The sequence below is a fragment of the Leuciscus leuciscus genome, assembly GCF_965113295.1.
Source record: "Leuciscus leuciscus genome assembly, chromosome: 4".
NCBI classification, from domain to species: Eukaryota; Metazoa; Chordata; class Actinopteri; order Cypriniformes; family Leuciscidae; genus Leuciscus; species Leuciscus leuciscus.
Window position 1 is genome coordinate 47,410,557 of NC_138728.1, and position 13,731 is coordinate 47,424,287.

Consider the following 13,731-nt stretch of genomic DNA (forward strand, 5'->3'; position numbering starts at 1 on the left):
TATCTATAGGCTAACTTATCTATTTACATAGTGACACCACACTTGTGACACAGCCACTCTCCATCAGGGACAGTGTCTGTGTCCACACACGCCATGTGGAACCACAGCTGGCAGAGGTCACACTGGATCCACTCGTCCACCTCTGCGTTGGACCCTGGTGGCAAGGTGCTTTTGCAAACAGAACAGTAGCTGCCATCATCCATCGCAGGCGCTCCTCTTCTTGCTGCCTTAGCCTGTCTAGCCCTTTTTGCTTCCCTGTTCTTCTCCTGTTCTTCCTTCCTTTTCTTCTTCTGTTCTTCTTTTTCTTTTTCTTTGGCCTCTAGGTTGTCAAGGTGTGCCACATAATCGTCACTTGTTATGACCCGGGCTTGCAGTGGCACCCGACGCCGTATCCCTTCCGCTCTCTGGCCAAAAGGTGGGTGTGACCAGGATGTCCGCTAAATATTGTGGAATGAGGCCAGTTTCCACCAAGTGATTTTTCGTGCTCTTGTTGCAAGTAGGACAGAAAGGTGAAGCGGAAGTGGAACAGGTGGGCACAGCAGAGGAGGAAGAAGCTACTGCTGTGGTGGAGCTGGGCACAGCAGATGAGGGAGCAGGAGCTGCCGTGGAGGAGGAGAGCGCATCGGCTGCCGTGGAGGAGGAGGAAGCAGTGGCTGCCGTGGAGGAGGTGGGCACAGCAGCTGCAGTGAAGGAGGAGGAAGCAGTGGCTGCCGTGGAGGAGGTGGGCACAGCAGCTGCAGTGAAGGAGGAGGAAGCAGTGGCTGCTGTGGAGGAGGTGGGCACAGCAGCTGCAGTGAAGGAGGAGGAAGCAGTGGCTGCTGTGGAGGAGGTGGGCACAGCAGCTGCACTGGGCACAAGCTTTACAATCTAGATAGAGAGTGCTCAAGTTAAAAACTGGTATTCTTCACATTATGTTAGATTTAAGTTGCATAACACAATTAATAGGAATATTTTTAGGAAATACAATGAAGAACCTAACCTGTGTCATGTCCACTGCTTCTCTTGACAGAGGATAGATGCCAGCCTTCCGGAATCCCGATTTGATGTTGGCTGGAGTGACGGCCTTTTCATAGGCATGCTTCAGCACAGAGGAGAAGTGCTTCTTGCCAATCACCATGTCTCCTCTCACCAGGCCCATGCGACTGGCTAGAGTGCTGAACACTCCCTTCAGGGGGTTGAAAACACTAATGTCCAGTGGCTGCAGCATGTGAGTTGTGTGGGCGGGGTAGGAGGAGAATTTCTATTTGGTTTTCCCTGCAGACGTCTATTATTTGACGGCCACAGTGTGTTTCATGCTGGTCCATTATAAGGACTAGAGGGCGTGCAGGAGGGGCATACTTGATGAAATGGTCCAACCATTTCAAAAACAGCTCTGCCGTCATGTAGCCTTTGTCCGCATAACCGTAAAGGCTATTTTCTGGCCCACCCAAGGCATACGCCACACTGGGAAGGCAGCGGGGATATATAATGAAGGGAGGGACACTTTCACCAGCTGCACTTACTGCTACGTGCACAGTGATGTGTTCCCTGGTGGTCGTCTGCTGCCGGTAGATGTGGCGCTTTCCCTTCTGGCAGATCACCTTCTCCTTCGACTTTGGCTTGTCTCCGAAGCCCGTCTCATCGCAGTTCCACAGCTGATGAGGTTTGTCATGGAGACTGTGGAGGCTGATAATTTTAACAAGCAAAAAATTATCTATTCCCTCAGGTGTTGCGGCAAGGACCCTGGCCCTATCGAGGGAGTCCGGTGTCCGGGTGGTCAGCTCTGGGTGGCGAGCTTTGAAGCGGACCCACCAGTTGTCACTCAACCCCGTCTCCAGGTTGACCAGAGTCTTCCGGCTGCTCTCTTTAATGATCTCTAGGGCAAGACACTTGACAATGGTTCTTGTTAGGGGAAAACCATGATCTGCCATCCAAACAATATAATTGACTAAGGATTCCTCTTCCTCCAGGGTAAGGGCCCTATTTGGATGAGGACCACATTCAGATTTCCCCAGCTTGTGGTCTGACAGGGTAGACTTCGGTATCCCGAATTTCTGTGAGACACTCCTCACACTTTCTCCTGACTTTAAAGCATTTAATGCTGTGTCTAGCATTTCCCTGCTGTATTTCTTTTTCCCTGACATTCTTCCCTAACATAACGTTACCAAAAGAAGACATGCATTTGTAAGCTTTTCTGTAATGTTAATACTGTTATGAGTTCTTATGCTTTAACGTTAATGTGTTTCTTTATAACAGGCGGGGAGAGGACACACCAGGCCAGGACACACCAGGAAAAGGGAAACCTAACATTAAAGGGATAGTTCACCCAAAAATGAAAATGCTGTCATTTACTCACCCTCATGTTGTTCCAAACCTGTATGATTTCCTTTCTTCTGCTGAACACAAAAGAAGATATTTTAAAGAAGGTTGGTAATTAAACAGTTGCTGGTCCCCATTGACTTCCATAGTATTTTTTCCTACTATGGAAGTCAATGGGGTCCATCAGTCGTTTGGTTAACGTTACCGACTTTCTTCAAAATATCTTCTTTTGTGTTCAGCAGAAGAAAGGAAATCATACAGGTTTGGAACAACATGAGGGTGAGTAAATGAGGACAGCATGTTCATTTTTGGGTGAACTATCCCTTTAAATCAGGGGTGTCCAAACTCAGTCCTGGAGGGCCACTGTCCTGCAGAGTTTAGCTCCAACCCCAATTAAACACACCTGAACCAGACCTTGATTATCTGGTTCAGGTGTGTTTAATTGGGGTTGGAGCTAAACTCTGCAGGACAGTGGCCCTCCAGGACTGAGTTTGGACACCCCTGATTTAAATGTAATTATATTAAATGTATATAGTTTTTTGTTGATGTTCATCTTTTCCGTGTTATTAAATGTATAATGTTATAGTTTTTTGATGTTCATCTTTTCCATGTTATGTTATTAACGTTATATGTATATAGTTTTTTGTAGATCAACTTTTTCCATGTTATTAAAAGTTCCTTTTATAAAATTAAGTCTAATGTAGATTCATTCATTTTTATTGGGTCCTCAAATAACTTAACGTTGATGTTATAGAAATTATGATTAACTTAACGTTATTAACTTTACTTTTATTTACTGAATAATTTTATTTAGTAAATAAAAGTAAAGTTAATAACGTTAAGTTAATCATTTATTTACTTTTATGGCTTATATTAACTTAATGAAATGTTAAATTGCATGCTATTACAATGCGTGCTGTCCTAACGTTAACCAGATAACATGAAATTACACAGATGTGTGGAAATGACTTTTAAAACAATATTTAACATGAACGTTAACGTTTTAACTTGAGGTGATTTAATGATGGTGCAGTGATGCGCCGCTGCCGCTCAAATTCATGTAGGACAAAGTGCTCCATTGAACGTGTATATACCTTAAAAGTACAAATATTTGCATATTGTAACTCTTTAATTATTTTAGAAGACCATAAGAATGTTTTTGTTTGACATTTTTTGGTGGGTGATCATGTTTTAAGAGCCAAGGTATTCTCCCCTCTTCCTAGTGTCCAGCCGGAAAACCCTCCCCCCGCCATTTTCTGAACAGTCATTGGTGTACGTTAGAAACTCACGTTGATTTCTCTGAAATGACTGGCTCTGGAAACACAAGGTTGGTCTGAGTCGAAAGAGGAGGAAGCAAAGAAGACACAGATATATATAGATGCCGTGACCTGGCAGTGTTTATTTATAGAATTTGCGGGAAAAGGTAAAGTGTCCGGAATACAGTGAGTCTACGTTAACATCAGGCAGTTTTGATTTATATGCTGTTTAATGTTGATAGTGTTATTTTACATAAGCACCTGCTTTCATTTGCTGTCGCTTCACATGTGTTTTGATCAGGATATTCAGTACTTGTTCAGATGTTGTCATAGCGCCCCCTACAGTATAACAGTGAAAACATGGAAAGCTGGACATTTTCTGTCAGGAGTTAAATTGCCTTCTTCCAGAGTGAATGCACAAATGACTTTTCTAAACTTCTTGCCAGATTGAGGAACACTCAATTCCAGAATGAGTTTGCAAATGACGCTTCAGGTCCCTTTGATATGTGAAACACATTTCACACTGAAGACATGTGTAAGGCCTCTCTCCAGTGTGAACTCTTATATGCGTCTGAAGGTTTCCTTTAAATCTGAAGCTCTTTCCACACTGAGGGCAGGTGAACGGCTTCTCTCCGGTGTGAACTCTCATGTGCCTATTAAAGCTTCCTTTCGTAGTGAAACTCTTCCCACACTGTTGACAGGTGAACGGCTTCTCTCCAGTGTGAATGTTCATGTGGTCTTTAAAACTTCCTTTTTTAGTGAAACTCTTTCCACACTGAGGGCAGATGAAATAACGTATAGTTTCTGTCTGTTGAGCTCTTTTTTGTGAGGAAGATTTCTCAGTCTGTGAGCAACTAAACCGTTTTTCTCCAGTTGTGGACTCATGTTTCTCATATTGATCTCTCTCCTCCATTTCATTCAGTACTTCACTATCCTCTTTCAGCGGCATCAGGTCTAAGGAGAAAAGAGACAATACAAGTTAACACCAGTTTAATGACACAAAGCAACAGACATCAACACCTTTAGACATGCTGAATCCTACACCCACTAAGCAACCGAAAGAGTTGTCACCTGTAATCTCAGAACCTCTTGCCATATTTCTTACTCTTTGATTTGTTTAGGACACGTCCCAAATACTTTCAAGCCGGCAGTTATCAAACCCCTTACCAAAAACCCAGCTTTACCAAGAACTGTTTAATTATAGACAGGCCTCAAACCGACAATTATGTCTAAAATAGAAAACATAATATTGGCCTCTCGGCTATGCTCAGTTTTGCAGAGAAAGGGTATTTGTGAACAATATCAGTCAGGATTTAAGCCTCATTGTTTGTTTCAAAGTTATAAACAAATAACCTGTTTTTGGCATCTAGTCACGTCTATATCTTCCTTCAAGTGCTATTAGATCTTTCTGCAACAAAGACTAACACTTTCTTTTGGATAGCTTAATAATTATGTTGGCATTTGTGGACAAGCATGGTTTATGGTTATGGTCTCATCTAATTGATCGCTGATACTTTGCTTGTGTTTCGGCTTAATCGCGTCCATCGTTTTTAGCTGCTATGTCAAAAATGGCGGTCACAAGTTTCTGTTCGTCTTGTTGGTCATGGTAACCCCAGCCCCTGACGCAAGCGGTTCTTACTTCTAGACCAGCAATGTTTTGGTGCTCCTTAAGAACCACTTCTCCTGGTTCAGAGCTCGTGCTTTGGGTGTCGAAAGACAAAGAACTGAATTGAAACTAGGCTCTGGCTCTGAACCAGCACTCAAACTGCCTTGGTGGAAAAGGGGGTATATTAGGGGGTATATCTGCTTTTCTCCTTGTACATGCTTCCCCTAGGAGTCATTATCATTAAATTTCACTCTTATGTCATGAAAGAAAGTTTACATGTACTGTTACATTTTCTACAATTAAGAACCCTGGGTGTTGCGTTGACAGATCAATGCGTTCTTTGATAATGACATTTCGGTAGCACTTTATTTTATAGTCATTTTTTATAAACAGTAGTCAACATCTGAAGTGGATCAAAATCTTTCATCAAAGTTATTCCCTTAATTTTGAACAATACCTGTTTAATTAACTTTTTTGATCCACTTCAAAAATGTTACTACTGTATATAAGACTGAATTCACTGATGACTCTCATTCTGCCACTCAAATGTCTTTCAATCTTATTTCCTTAAAAAGTTAGTGAGGGTGTTTTTAATCAGTGTGTCTTGAAAAAAACTAGTCCCTACAAGACAGTGGTATGATACAGCCAGCGCTTACTTACAGACAACAAATATTATATTGATCACTCAGATTTCACAGTTCGCTTTATGCTAAATAATTGTATTTGTTTTGTCTGGTCATGTGATCTCAACATATCTGTCCACATGAGGCGGCCCGCTCCAAATCAAATAAAAGCACTTTAATTAGGACTCACTTCAAAAATATCATTAGCCACATTTCCACTGTCGGGCCAAAAGCTAGCGTGCTAGTGTGAGCCAGGGCCAATCACGTTTCCACTGTCACTTCCGGGGCTTCCTCGGGGCCAACCGCCGAATACCTTGGTCCAAAGCGGGCCAACTGGGGCTTGAGGAGTGGTCACGAACAGAGGTGGAGTTTACTTGAGTCAGGAGACGGCCGTGCCGCGGATGATTTCATATACCAGTTAACACTTTAGCATTAAAGACTCATTAAAGAAATAATTTTAGCTCAAAACTCACTTTCAGACAGCAGTTTGTGACATAACTTCTGTTTGTGATCCGATGTGGTTCCTGATCACTGTATTAGGCAGAAATTAGGGATGCACAATATATTGCCACCATATCGGTATCGGCCGATAAACGGTAATATTTATTGTTATCGTTATTGATCCGATAAGAAAATTTGTCCGATATATTAAAGCCGATAGATGTGTTATTTCCTTCAGCTGAGACACTTAAGATGCACTGTTCGTCATGATGGACTTGAATTGCTTGAAATATGATTGTAATTACTTCGCGAAGTAAAATACAGTTAAGTGCAGAGTCTGCTTGTGCATTCGCAGCCTGTTGAGCCACTGTAAGTAGTAATATGTTTATTTTGTGTAAATATATCTGATTGATTTCATATAGGATGCGTTTTGTAGAGTTAATTAACCTTCTAGCAAAGCGCTTCAGTTTAATGTTCATTCTCTTCAGCTTCAGCGCACAATACTCAAACAGCAGTAATGTTATTTGAAACGGTAATGTTAAAGATGTTTACCATTACTGTAATATAACAACAACATTTTTTTTAATTTTCCAAAAAACATTGATGCATTATTATGAATAACTACTTTTATTGTTCTCGTATTCTTTTCGTATTTTATCCGTGGCACATGCATTTTGATTCTTTATATGTATTTTTTCATTTATTTATTTATTGTTAGGTGTAACGTGAGGGTTCGGTATGTGGTGGTAGATAACTCTTTATGATAATAAACAGCAGAATGGAGACAGAAGATTTTCTCAAGCGGCACTTTTTTACTGAACACCGTCACAACAACAACACTTCCTAACACAGCCTTCCACGTGACTTCCCTAACCAATCAGAAGCAAGGACTTAGACTGAGATAAACGTGAGTGAATCAGAGAGGCAGATTCCGCAGAATATCCTTACTGTATTAAATATGTAAACACAAAAATATGTAAATAATTAACTGACTAAACATTGTAAATATACTTCTAGTATATTAACTCAAATATAAATCATATTAAATTCTAAGCATTACAACTTTCCAATATGAAATATGAACTGCACTTCTAAACCTTACATTAGGCAATAAGGGCTCATTTGTTAATGCATTAACTAACATGAACTAACAGAGCAATAACCTTTGTTAATGTTAGTTAATAAAATATTTGTGTTTTTGTTAGTTCAGAGTGCATTAACTAATGTTAACTAGGGCTGCACGATGTATCGTTTAAGCATCGATATCGCGATGTACGAATCCACGATAGTCACATCGCAGGATGTGCGATGTCAAGAATAGGTAGGCTATCGTGGTTGATCCCTGATTTATTATCCGTACGGGCCAGCTGCTCCCCGGCCCTTGACGCATGTGATTCGCGGATTAATTGCACAGTTTAACCATCATAGAGTGAAAGTTTATCATTTGCATGTGTTTTTAAGTCCTGTCAGTTAACAGGGCGCGCTTGACGGCATATATAAGAACGAGAGAGAGGGAGAGGGAGAGAGAGAGAGAGAGAAGAGAGAGAGAGAGCCCCGGCTGCGCGCGCTCACCTTCACCGTCTTCAAACAACACTAGCGCTGTCTTGCTCTCTCTCCCTCGCGCATATTAACGATGGTGTCGAGAAAAAAAAACTCTCCAGTGATGAAATGTTTTCTGTGTTGACAAATCTTGTGCGATATCCTAAACTGCCGAGATAATTGCGTAACGCGTGCCGTAGATAATTGGACGTAGGCTGCACGTCCGATTCGTTAACTAATGACTCATTTGAACCGATTCATTTTAATGAATGGTTTAAACAACTGATCTGTCCAACACTGAACTCACGAGACGTCTGAATCGGTGTATAACAAATTGGTAACACTTTACAATAATGTTATATTTATTATACTCTAGTTAACTACATTAGTTAACATTTACTATTAATAAACTGCACTTCTACAACATTGTTAATTTCAACATTTAGGCTATAGCCTACATTATTGAAATCAAAAGTTGTATTTGTTAACATAGTTAATGCACTGTGAAGTAACATGAACAAACAATGAACAGCTGTATTTTTGTTTGTAAGAGAAAATTAGATTAGATTTCATATCGCAATATATATCGCAGAAAAATTAAATATCGCATGTCATTTTTTCACAATATCGTGCAGCCCTAATGTTACCAGATACAACAAATGTCTTTGATTAAATGTTAAGATTAATATTATATTAGTAAATCCTGTAGAAGTATTGTGCATTCAGTGTTAGTTCATATTAACTAACTAACAAATTAATTCAAACAAATGAACCCTTATTGTAAAGTGTTACCAATTTTTGTAATAAAAAAGTCAGCCACAGGAGTGTAAAATAAATTTTAAAAGTCAAGGAATCTTACACTGGTTCAAACTAACTGTTTGATTTATATTTAAGTTTTGAGACACGGCTTTTAATAGTGAGCCTTTTGTTCATGTAATCAGGCTCTGAAAGTATATACAAATTTGAATTTAGATTTATCGGCCAATATATCGGTTATCAAGCTTTCAAATATAAAGAATTATTGGTTTCGGACAAAATGTTCATATCAGTGCATCTCTAGCAGAAATATTTATATGCGATGCAAATGACTCGCTTGCTACCCATCACCATAGTAAAAGTGGTAAATAAAGGTCATATTTTTGGTGGAAAATTTGTAGAAATGATCATTCTTTCTAAATGTGATGTAAATATACTGTCCTATGACGACAAATAAACAGAAACAGACATGACTGAATAAGTACGTATGTCCTCTTTATTTCTGTGTGTCTAAAGTGCAATCTTGACATAAATACATTTATTATGGTCAATGTATCACTTATTAGTGTAAAACTGTGGTAAAGCATTGATGCTTGGGTTTTAAATCTTTAGGTAAACAACAAAAATGCCAACAAATGGCCACTTTTATCATGTTTGTTTTGCAATCTCCACTGTTTCCAATGATTTCTTTCTGATTTGTTTTCTGATAAAACTTCCATTTGTTGGTGAAATGATGGGTTTGTGTGACAATGGGAAACGCAGCTATTCATTTCTGTAGAGCTGGACATTTAAATAAGGATCAAATGACTGAGTTCAGCTTTGAGAATGAAACTGACCTGTTTGTTCCTCAGTATCTTCATGTTTCACTCTGAATGTTTCTTCAAACTTCACGTCTTCACTCTCCTCTTTAATAAATGCCATCTTTAAGATGTGAATAAATAACAGAAAGTAAAACACTCATAACTAAATCTCTGTGTGCGTCTCAATCAGATCAAGCTCAGTTCACTGGCAAGAGAGTCATAGAGAGAGAGTTAATGGACTTAAATGACCTGATTAGACTAAGAGCTAACATTATAACAGACAATTAGGCCTAATATTTAGTTCTAATTTATATTTGGTATTTAATCACTTTTAAATGACATTTCATTGATTACACTTAGCAAAAGTTGTCATTTCACCTGTTTGTGTTTGTTGTTCTCGTTGTATTTACACTGTTTGACCAGCAGGAGTCGTCCGTGTTTGAGGTGATTCAAGCACTTTTGATTCGAGCACTTTGAAAGTGAATCATTTTGCAAAACATTTGGTTTAATTGACTCGTAGTTTTGAAAATTTCCGTTTCTCTCAAAACTACTTATCAGTGATCGAACTCGTGTTTATAATGAACTGATTCCCGATATAGGTACTGAAATGAGACGCATCTTTTCTGTTACTCATGTGTGGATGCGCTTTACTCACAAAAATAACGTTCATTAATGATAGATAAAGCATTACAATATGTTTCATTCAATAATACATAAAACATTTTTACATCGCTTGTAAAACCTAAAAAAGTGATTGAACCATTTAAACTCTTTAAATGCTTAAAAACACAAACCTTTCTTCAGCCGAATCACAACATTGCAAGAGCGCGACGCAACATGATGACGTCACATCACCACACCAAAATAAAAGTCCAGTTCAAACGCTAAAATCACAGAAGTCCATAAACATTCACATACAAATTATAAAACATATATCAATGGCGTTTAAAGTAGAAATTAATGCTGGATAAAAAGTTTGAACCATATATAAAATGTGAGATTCTGTCTAAATGGCAAAAAAAAATTTTTAAACAGCTTTTATAAAAAAAAACTATTTATTTTGCTACTATACAATAAACGAAGTTCAATAAAATTAAACCTTCATAAGGGCAAAAAATGCAACAATCAATAACATTGGGTGATTCTCCAGCACTTTTGGCACTGTGTGAACTTATGGAAAATTCACTCTCTTAAAACACACTTAAAACAATCTTCCTAGCTTCATTCATTTGTCTTCTAACACAATATAACAGTGGGCAGGCTTAGAATTACATGGAATACTATTATTTTTAACAGTTTTCCTGAGGAGTGCTTTCAAAGATGTCATTTCCACCACTTTTCAACTTATGTATTTTATTACAATATAATATTGTAAAACTGCAAAATCTGCTAATAAACAGCCTCGCAAAAGCATTTTTAAAAGGAAACAGGGGCAAGATTTGGTGGTTACTAGGATGTTGGAGCATGAACTTCATAATGACAATGTTTTCGTGCATTTGTTTGTTTATTTATTTACTACAAAAAAAAAGGCCAAGGACACAAAAGTGCCTGTAGTTGGAGAATCACCCACACACTCATATAGTATATTCATGTATACATGTTGTATTCAGAAAATATACAAGCAGTTTAACAATGTGTCTCGGTTTCAACACTGTCAGTTCTTACTGGTCTATTCCAGACATCCCACCTCTCCCTTAAATTCAGGGATTCTCACTATTCCTTAATCCCTCCCTATTCTAGCTTGAATGATGATTGAAACTTTGTATTAATAGCACTTCTCCTGTTTATTGCCTTTTTAGATGAATTCCTTCCTTTGAATGACAACTGTAAGTCACTTTGGATAAAAGCATCTGCTAAATGAAAAATATAAAAGTAGAAAGAAGAGAATTGAAACAAGGAGCATTACGATCTTTCAGAGTCTTTATTTTCTGAGTTGACAGAGTAAAACAGCATTTGTTGTCTCTTTCTCAGCATAATATAAATCCAAAATCCCTTTCAATATTTCACTCTCATCAAACAGGGGAAATACATTCAAATACAATAGAATCTGTAGTAGATCCGTAACAATTCCAAAACTGTATTTCATTGCATATGTTTACTGATACTGATCACTACTGATGAAAAGCTAAACAACCAGCAGCTTAAAACTTTTTCTAATAAAATTCATCCTTGTTTTATAACATTTGCCAAATTAACATGTACAGTTAATGTCTTTACACAGATGATCTTTCATCAAATGATAAGGTTGAGTCTAATTAGTCACAGTCATCGTTTCTAGTCAAGATCAGTCTTTCCCCACCACCTGCCTCGTTCTTTCCAGAAGGGATCCGGTTCATATTCAGCTGCAGAAAGCGTTCTTTGAATGATGCTGTCTATGGCCTCGGCTGCAAGGGACACACATGGCTGGCCAGATCGTTGAAGGAGAGCGGCAAATAGCTGGCCACTTCTTCGCCAGGGAAAGAAATAAGCTAGGAACCCTGACGATTGATGCCCTCGTACAGCACCCAGACTCCACCTCTCACTTTGTGGGAAGAAGCTATGTCACTGAAAGCAATGTCGTTGAGATTGGTTTCTTTGCGTAGGGTCATTTTTAGATAAAAAAAATAAAGCATTAAAAACTAACAGATTAACTAACAGACAAAGAGGCGAAAGGGCGCTTTTGGCGTCTGTGTAGTGTCACGCGCATTTGTGTCGGGTGTTATTTCTCAAGAATATTCCTTATCAGTTCTCCACAAAAAAACCTAATGCCACCCTTTTCCAGGGAACTGAAAAAAAAAAAAATTGCATCAGAATTAGCAGAATGTTTTTGTAACGTTCTCAGGTAGGAGGAGGAAGATGAAGCCCAAGCGAAGATATCTTAACTCAAATAGTTTATTTACAAAGATTCAAATAGCGGGAACACGAAACAGTGTGCATGTGCACAAACACAAATAATAACAACCGACAACTGAAAGAGTGAAAAGCAGGAACTTAAATACACAGATGAACACAAGACAGGTGATGCAGATGAAGATAATAACTGGAACACAGGTGAAGGAGATGATGATAATGATGAACAGCAGGTGCAGGTGATGGAGGATTCTGGGAACTGTAGTGAAGACAGGACGATGACAGACGGTGAATGTAACATTACTCCCCCCTCCCACTAGGCGCGACCCGCGCCGCAGAAGGCAGAACACGGGAGGTGGGGTGGGCATCCTGGAGTCTGTGACCGGAGGGTGGACAGGGAGATGACAGACAGGAGACTCCAGGATGGTATCGCCGCCACGGCGGTGCAGGACGAGACCATGGCGGTGCAGGCTGAGGAGGTGACCATGGCGAAGCAGGCTGAGGAGGTGGCCATGGCGGAGAAGACCCTTCGGGCGGCCACTTTTCTGGTGGCCGTGGGCCCTTGGGTGGCCACGGCGAGGACATATGGCCCCCCCAAAAAAAATTATTGGGGAGAGTGACGACATCAAGACACGCCTCTGGGACAGGCTCAGTCTCTGACTGGGCAGACGGGACGAGAACAGTCTCTGGCTGGGCAGACGAGACGAGCGGAGAGGGCTCTGTGCTGGACGGGACCAGCGGTGAAGGATCTGTGCTGGACGGGACCAGCGGTGAAGGCTCTGTGCTGGACAGGACCAGCGGTGAAGGCTCTGTGCTGGACAGGACCAGCGGTGAAGGCTCTGTGCTGGACGGGACCAGCGGTGAAGGCTCTGTGCTGGACAGGACCAGCGGTGAAGGCTCTGTGCTGGACAGGACCAGCGGTGAAGGATCTGTGCTGGACGGGACCAGCGGTGAAGGCTCTGTGCTGGACAGGACCAGCGGTGAAGGCTCTGTGCTGGACGGGACCAGCGGTAAAGGCTCTGTGCTGGACGGGACCAGCGGCGAAGAGGGCTCTGAGCTGGACGGGACCAGCGGCGAAGAGGGCTTTGAGCTGGGCGGAACCAGCGGCGAAGGCGGCTTTGAGCTGGGCGGGACCAGCGGCGAAGAGGGCTCTGAGCTGAACGGCACCAGCGGCTCTGAGGGCTCTGAGCTGGGCGGGACCAGCGGCGAAGAGGGCTTTGAGCTGGGCAGAACCAGCTGTGAAGAGGGCTTTAAGCTGGACGGAACCAGCGGCGAAGAGGGCTCTGAACTGGATGGGACCAGCGATGAAGAGGGCTTAATGCATTCAGTCTCAGCGGGCATGATGTTCTCAGTCTCAGGCTCGGCGGGCATGACAGTCTCAGGCTCGGCGGGCATGGCGCATACTGCCTTGGACTCGGCAGATCTAGCGTGAAGTGCGGGCTCGGCTGGATTGGCGTTAAAGGGGTGGTTCGGGATTTTTGACATCGGACCTCATTTTTAAGTCAGCCTGGTTGTTATTCATCAGTGGAGACATTTTTTTTTCAAAATTATCCAGTCCTTATATTTGGATAGTTAGCCGATGC

General features: G+C 40.9%; 1 protein-coding gene across 3 annotated transcripts; it reads right to left on the reverse strand.

Moving 5' to 3' along the window:
• Window positions 1–348: 348 nt before the first annotated feature.
• On the reverse strand, window positions 349–10,181 carry LOC309496781 (uncharacterized protein; the record flags this gene model as incomplete). 3 transcript variants are annotated; one of them, XR_014205235.1, is made up of 5 exons in its annotated part: window positions 655–867; window positions 980–4,508; window positions 9,356–9,440; window positions 9,698–9,790; window positions 10,114–10,151. XR_014205235.1 is itself a non-coding variant. In XM_082166904.1 (2 exons), 2 exons carry the CDS (start codon window positions 1,205–1,207, stop codon window positions 349–351), a joined length of 747 nt encoding a protein of 248 aa, XP_082023030.1. The 3 variants fall into 3 exon arrangements, 1 of the variants encoding a protein (XP_082023030.1); XR_014205234.1 differs by lacking the exon at window positions 9,698–9,790 and having other exon boundaries at window positions 10,114–10,181; XM_082166904.1 differs by lacking the exons at window positions 9,356–9,440; window positions 9,698–9,790; window positions 10,114–10,151 and having other exon boundaries at window positions 349–867; window positions 980–1,207.
• Window positions 10,182–13,731: the final 3,550 nt, after the last annotated feature.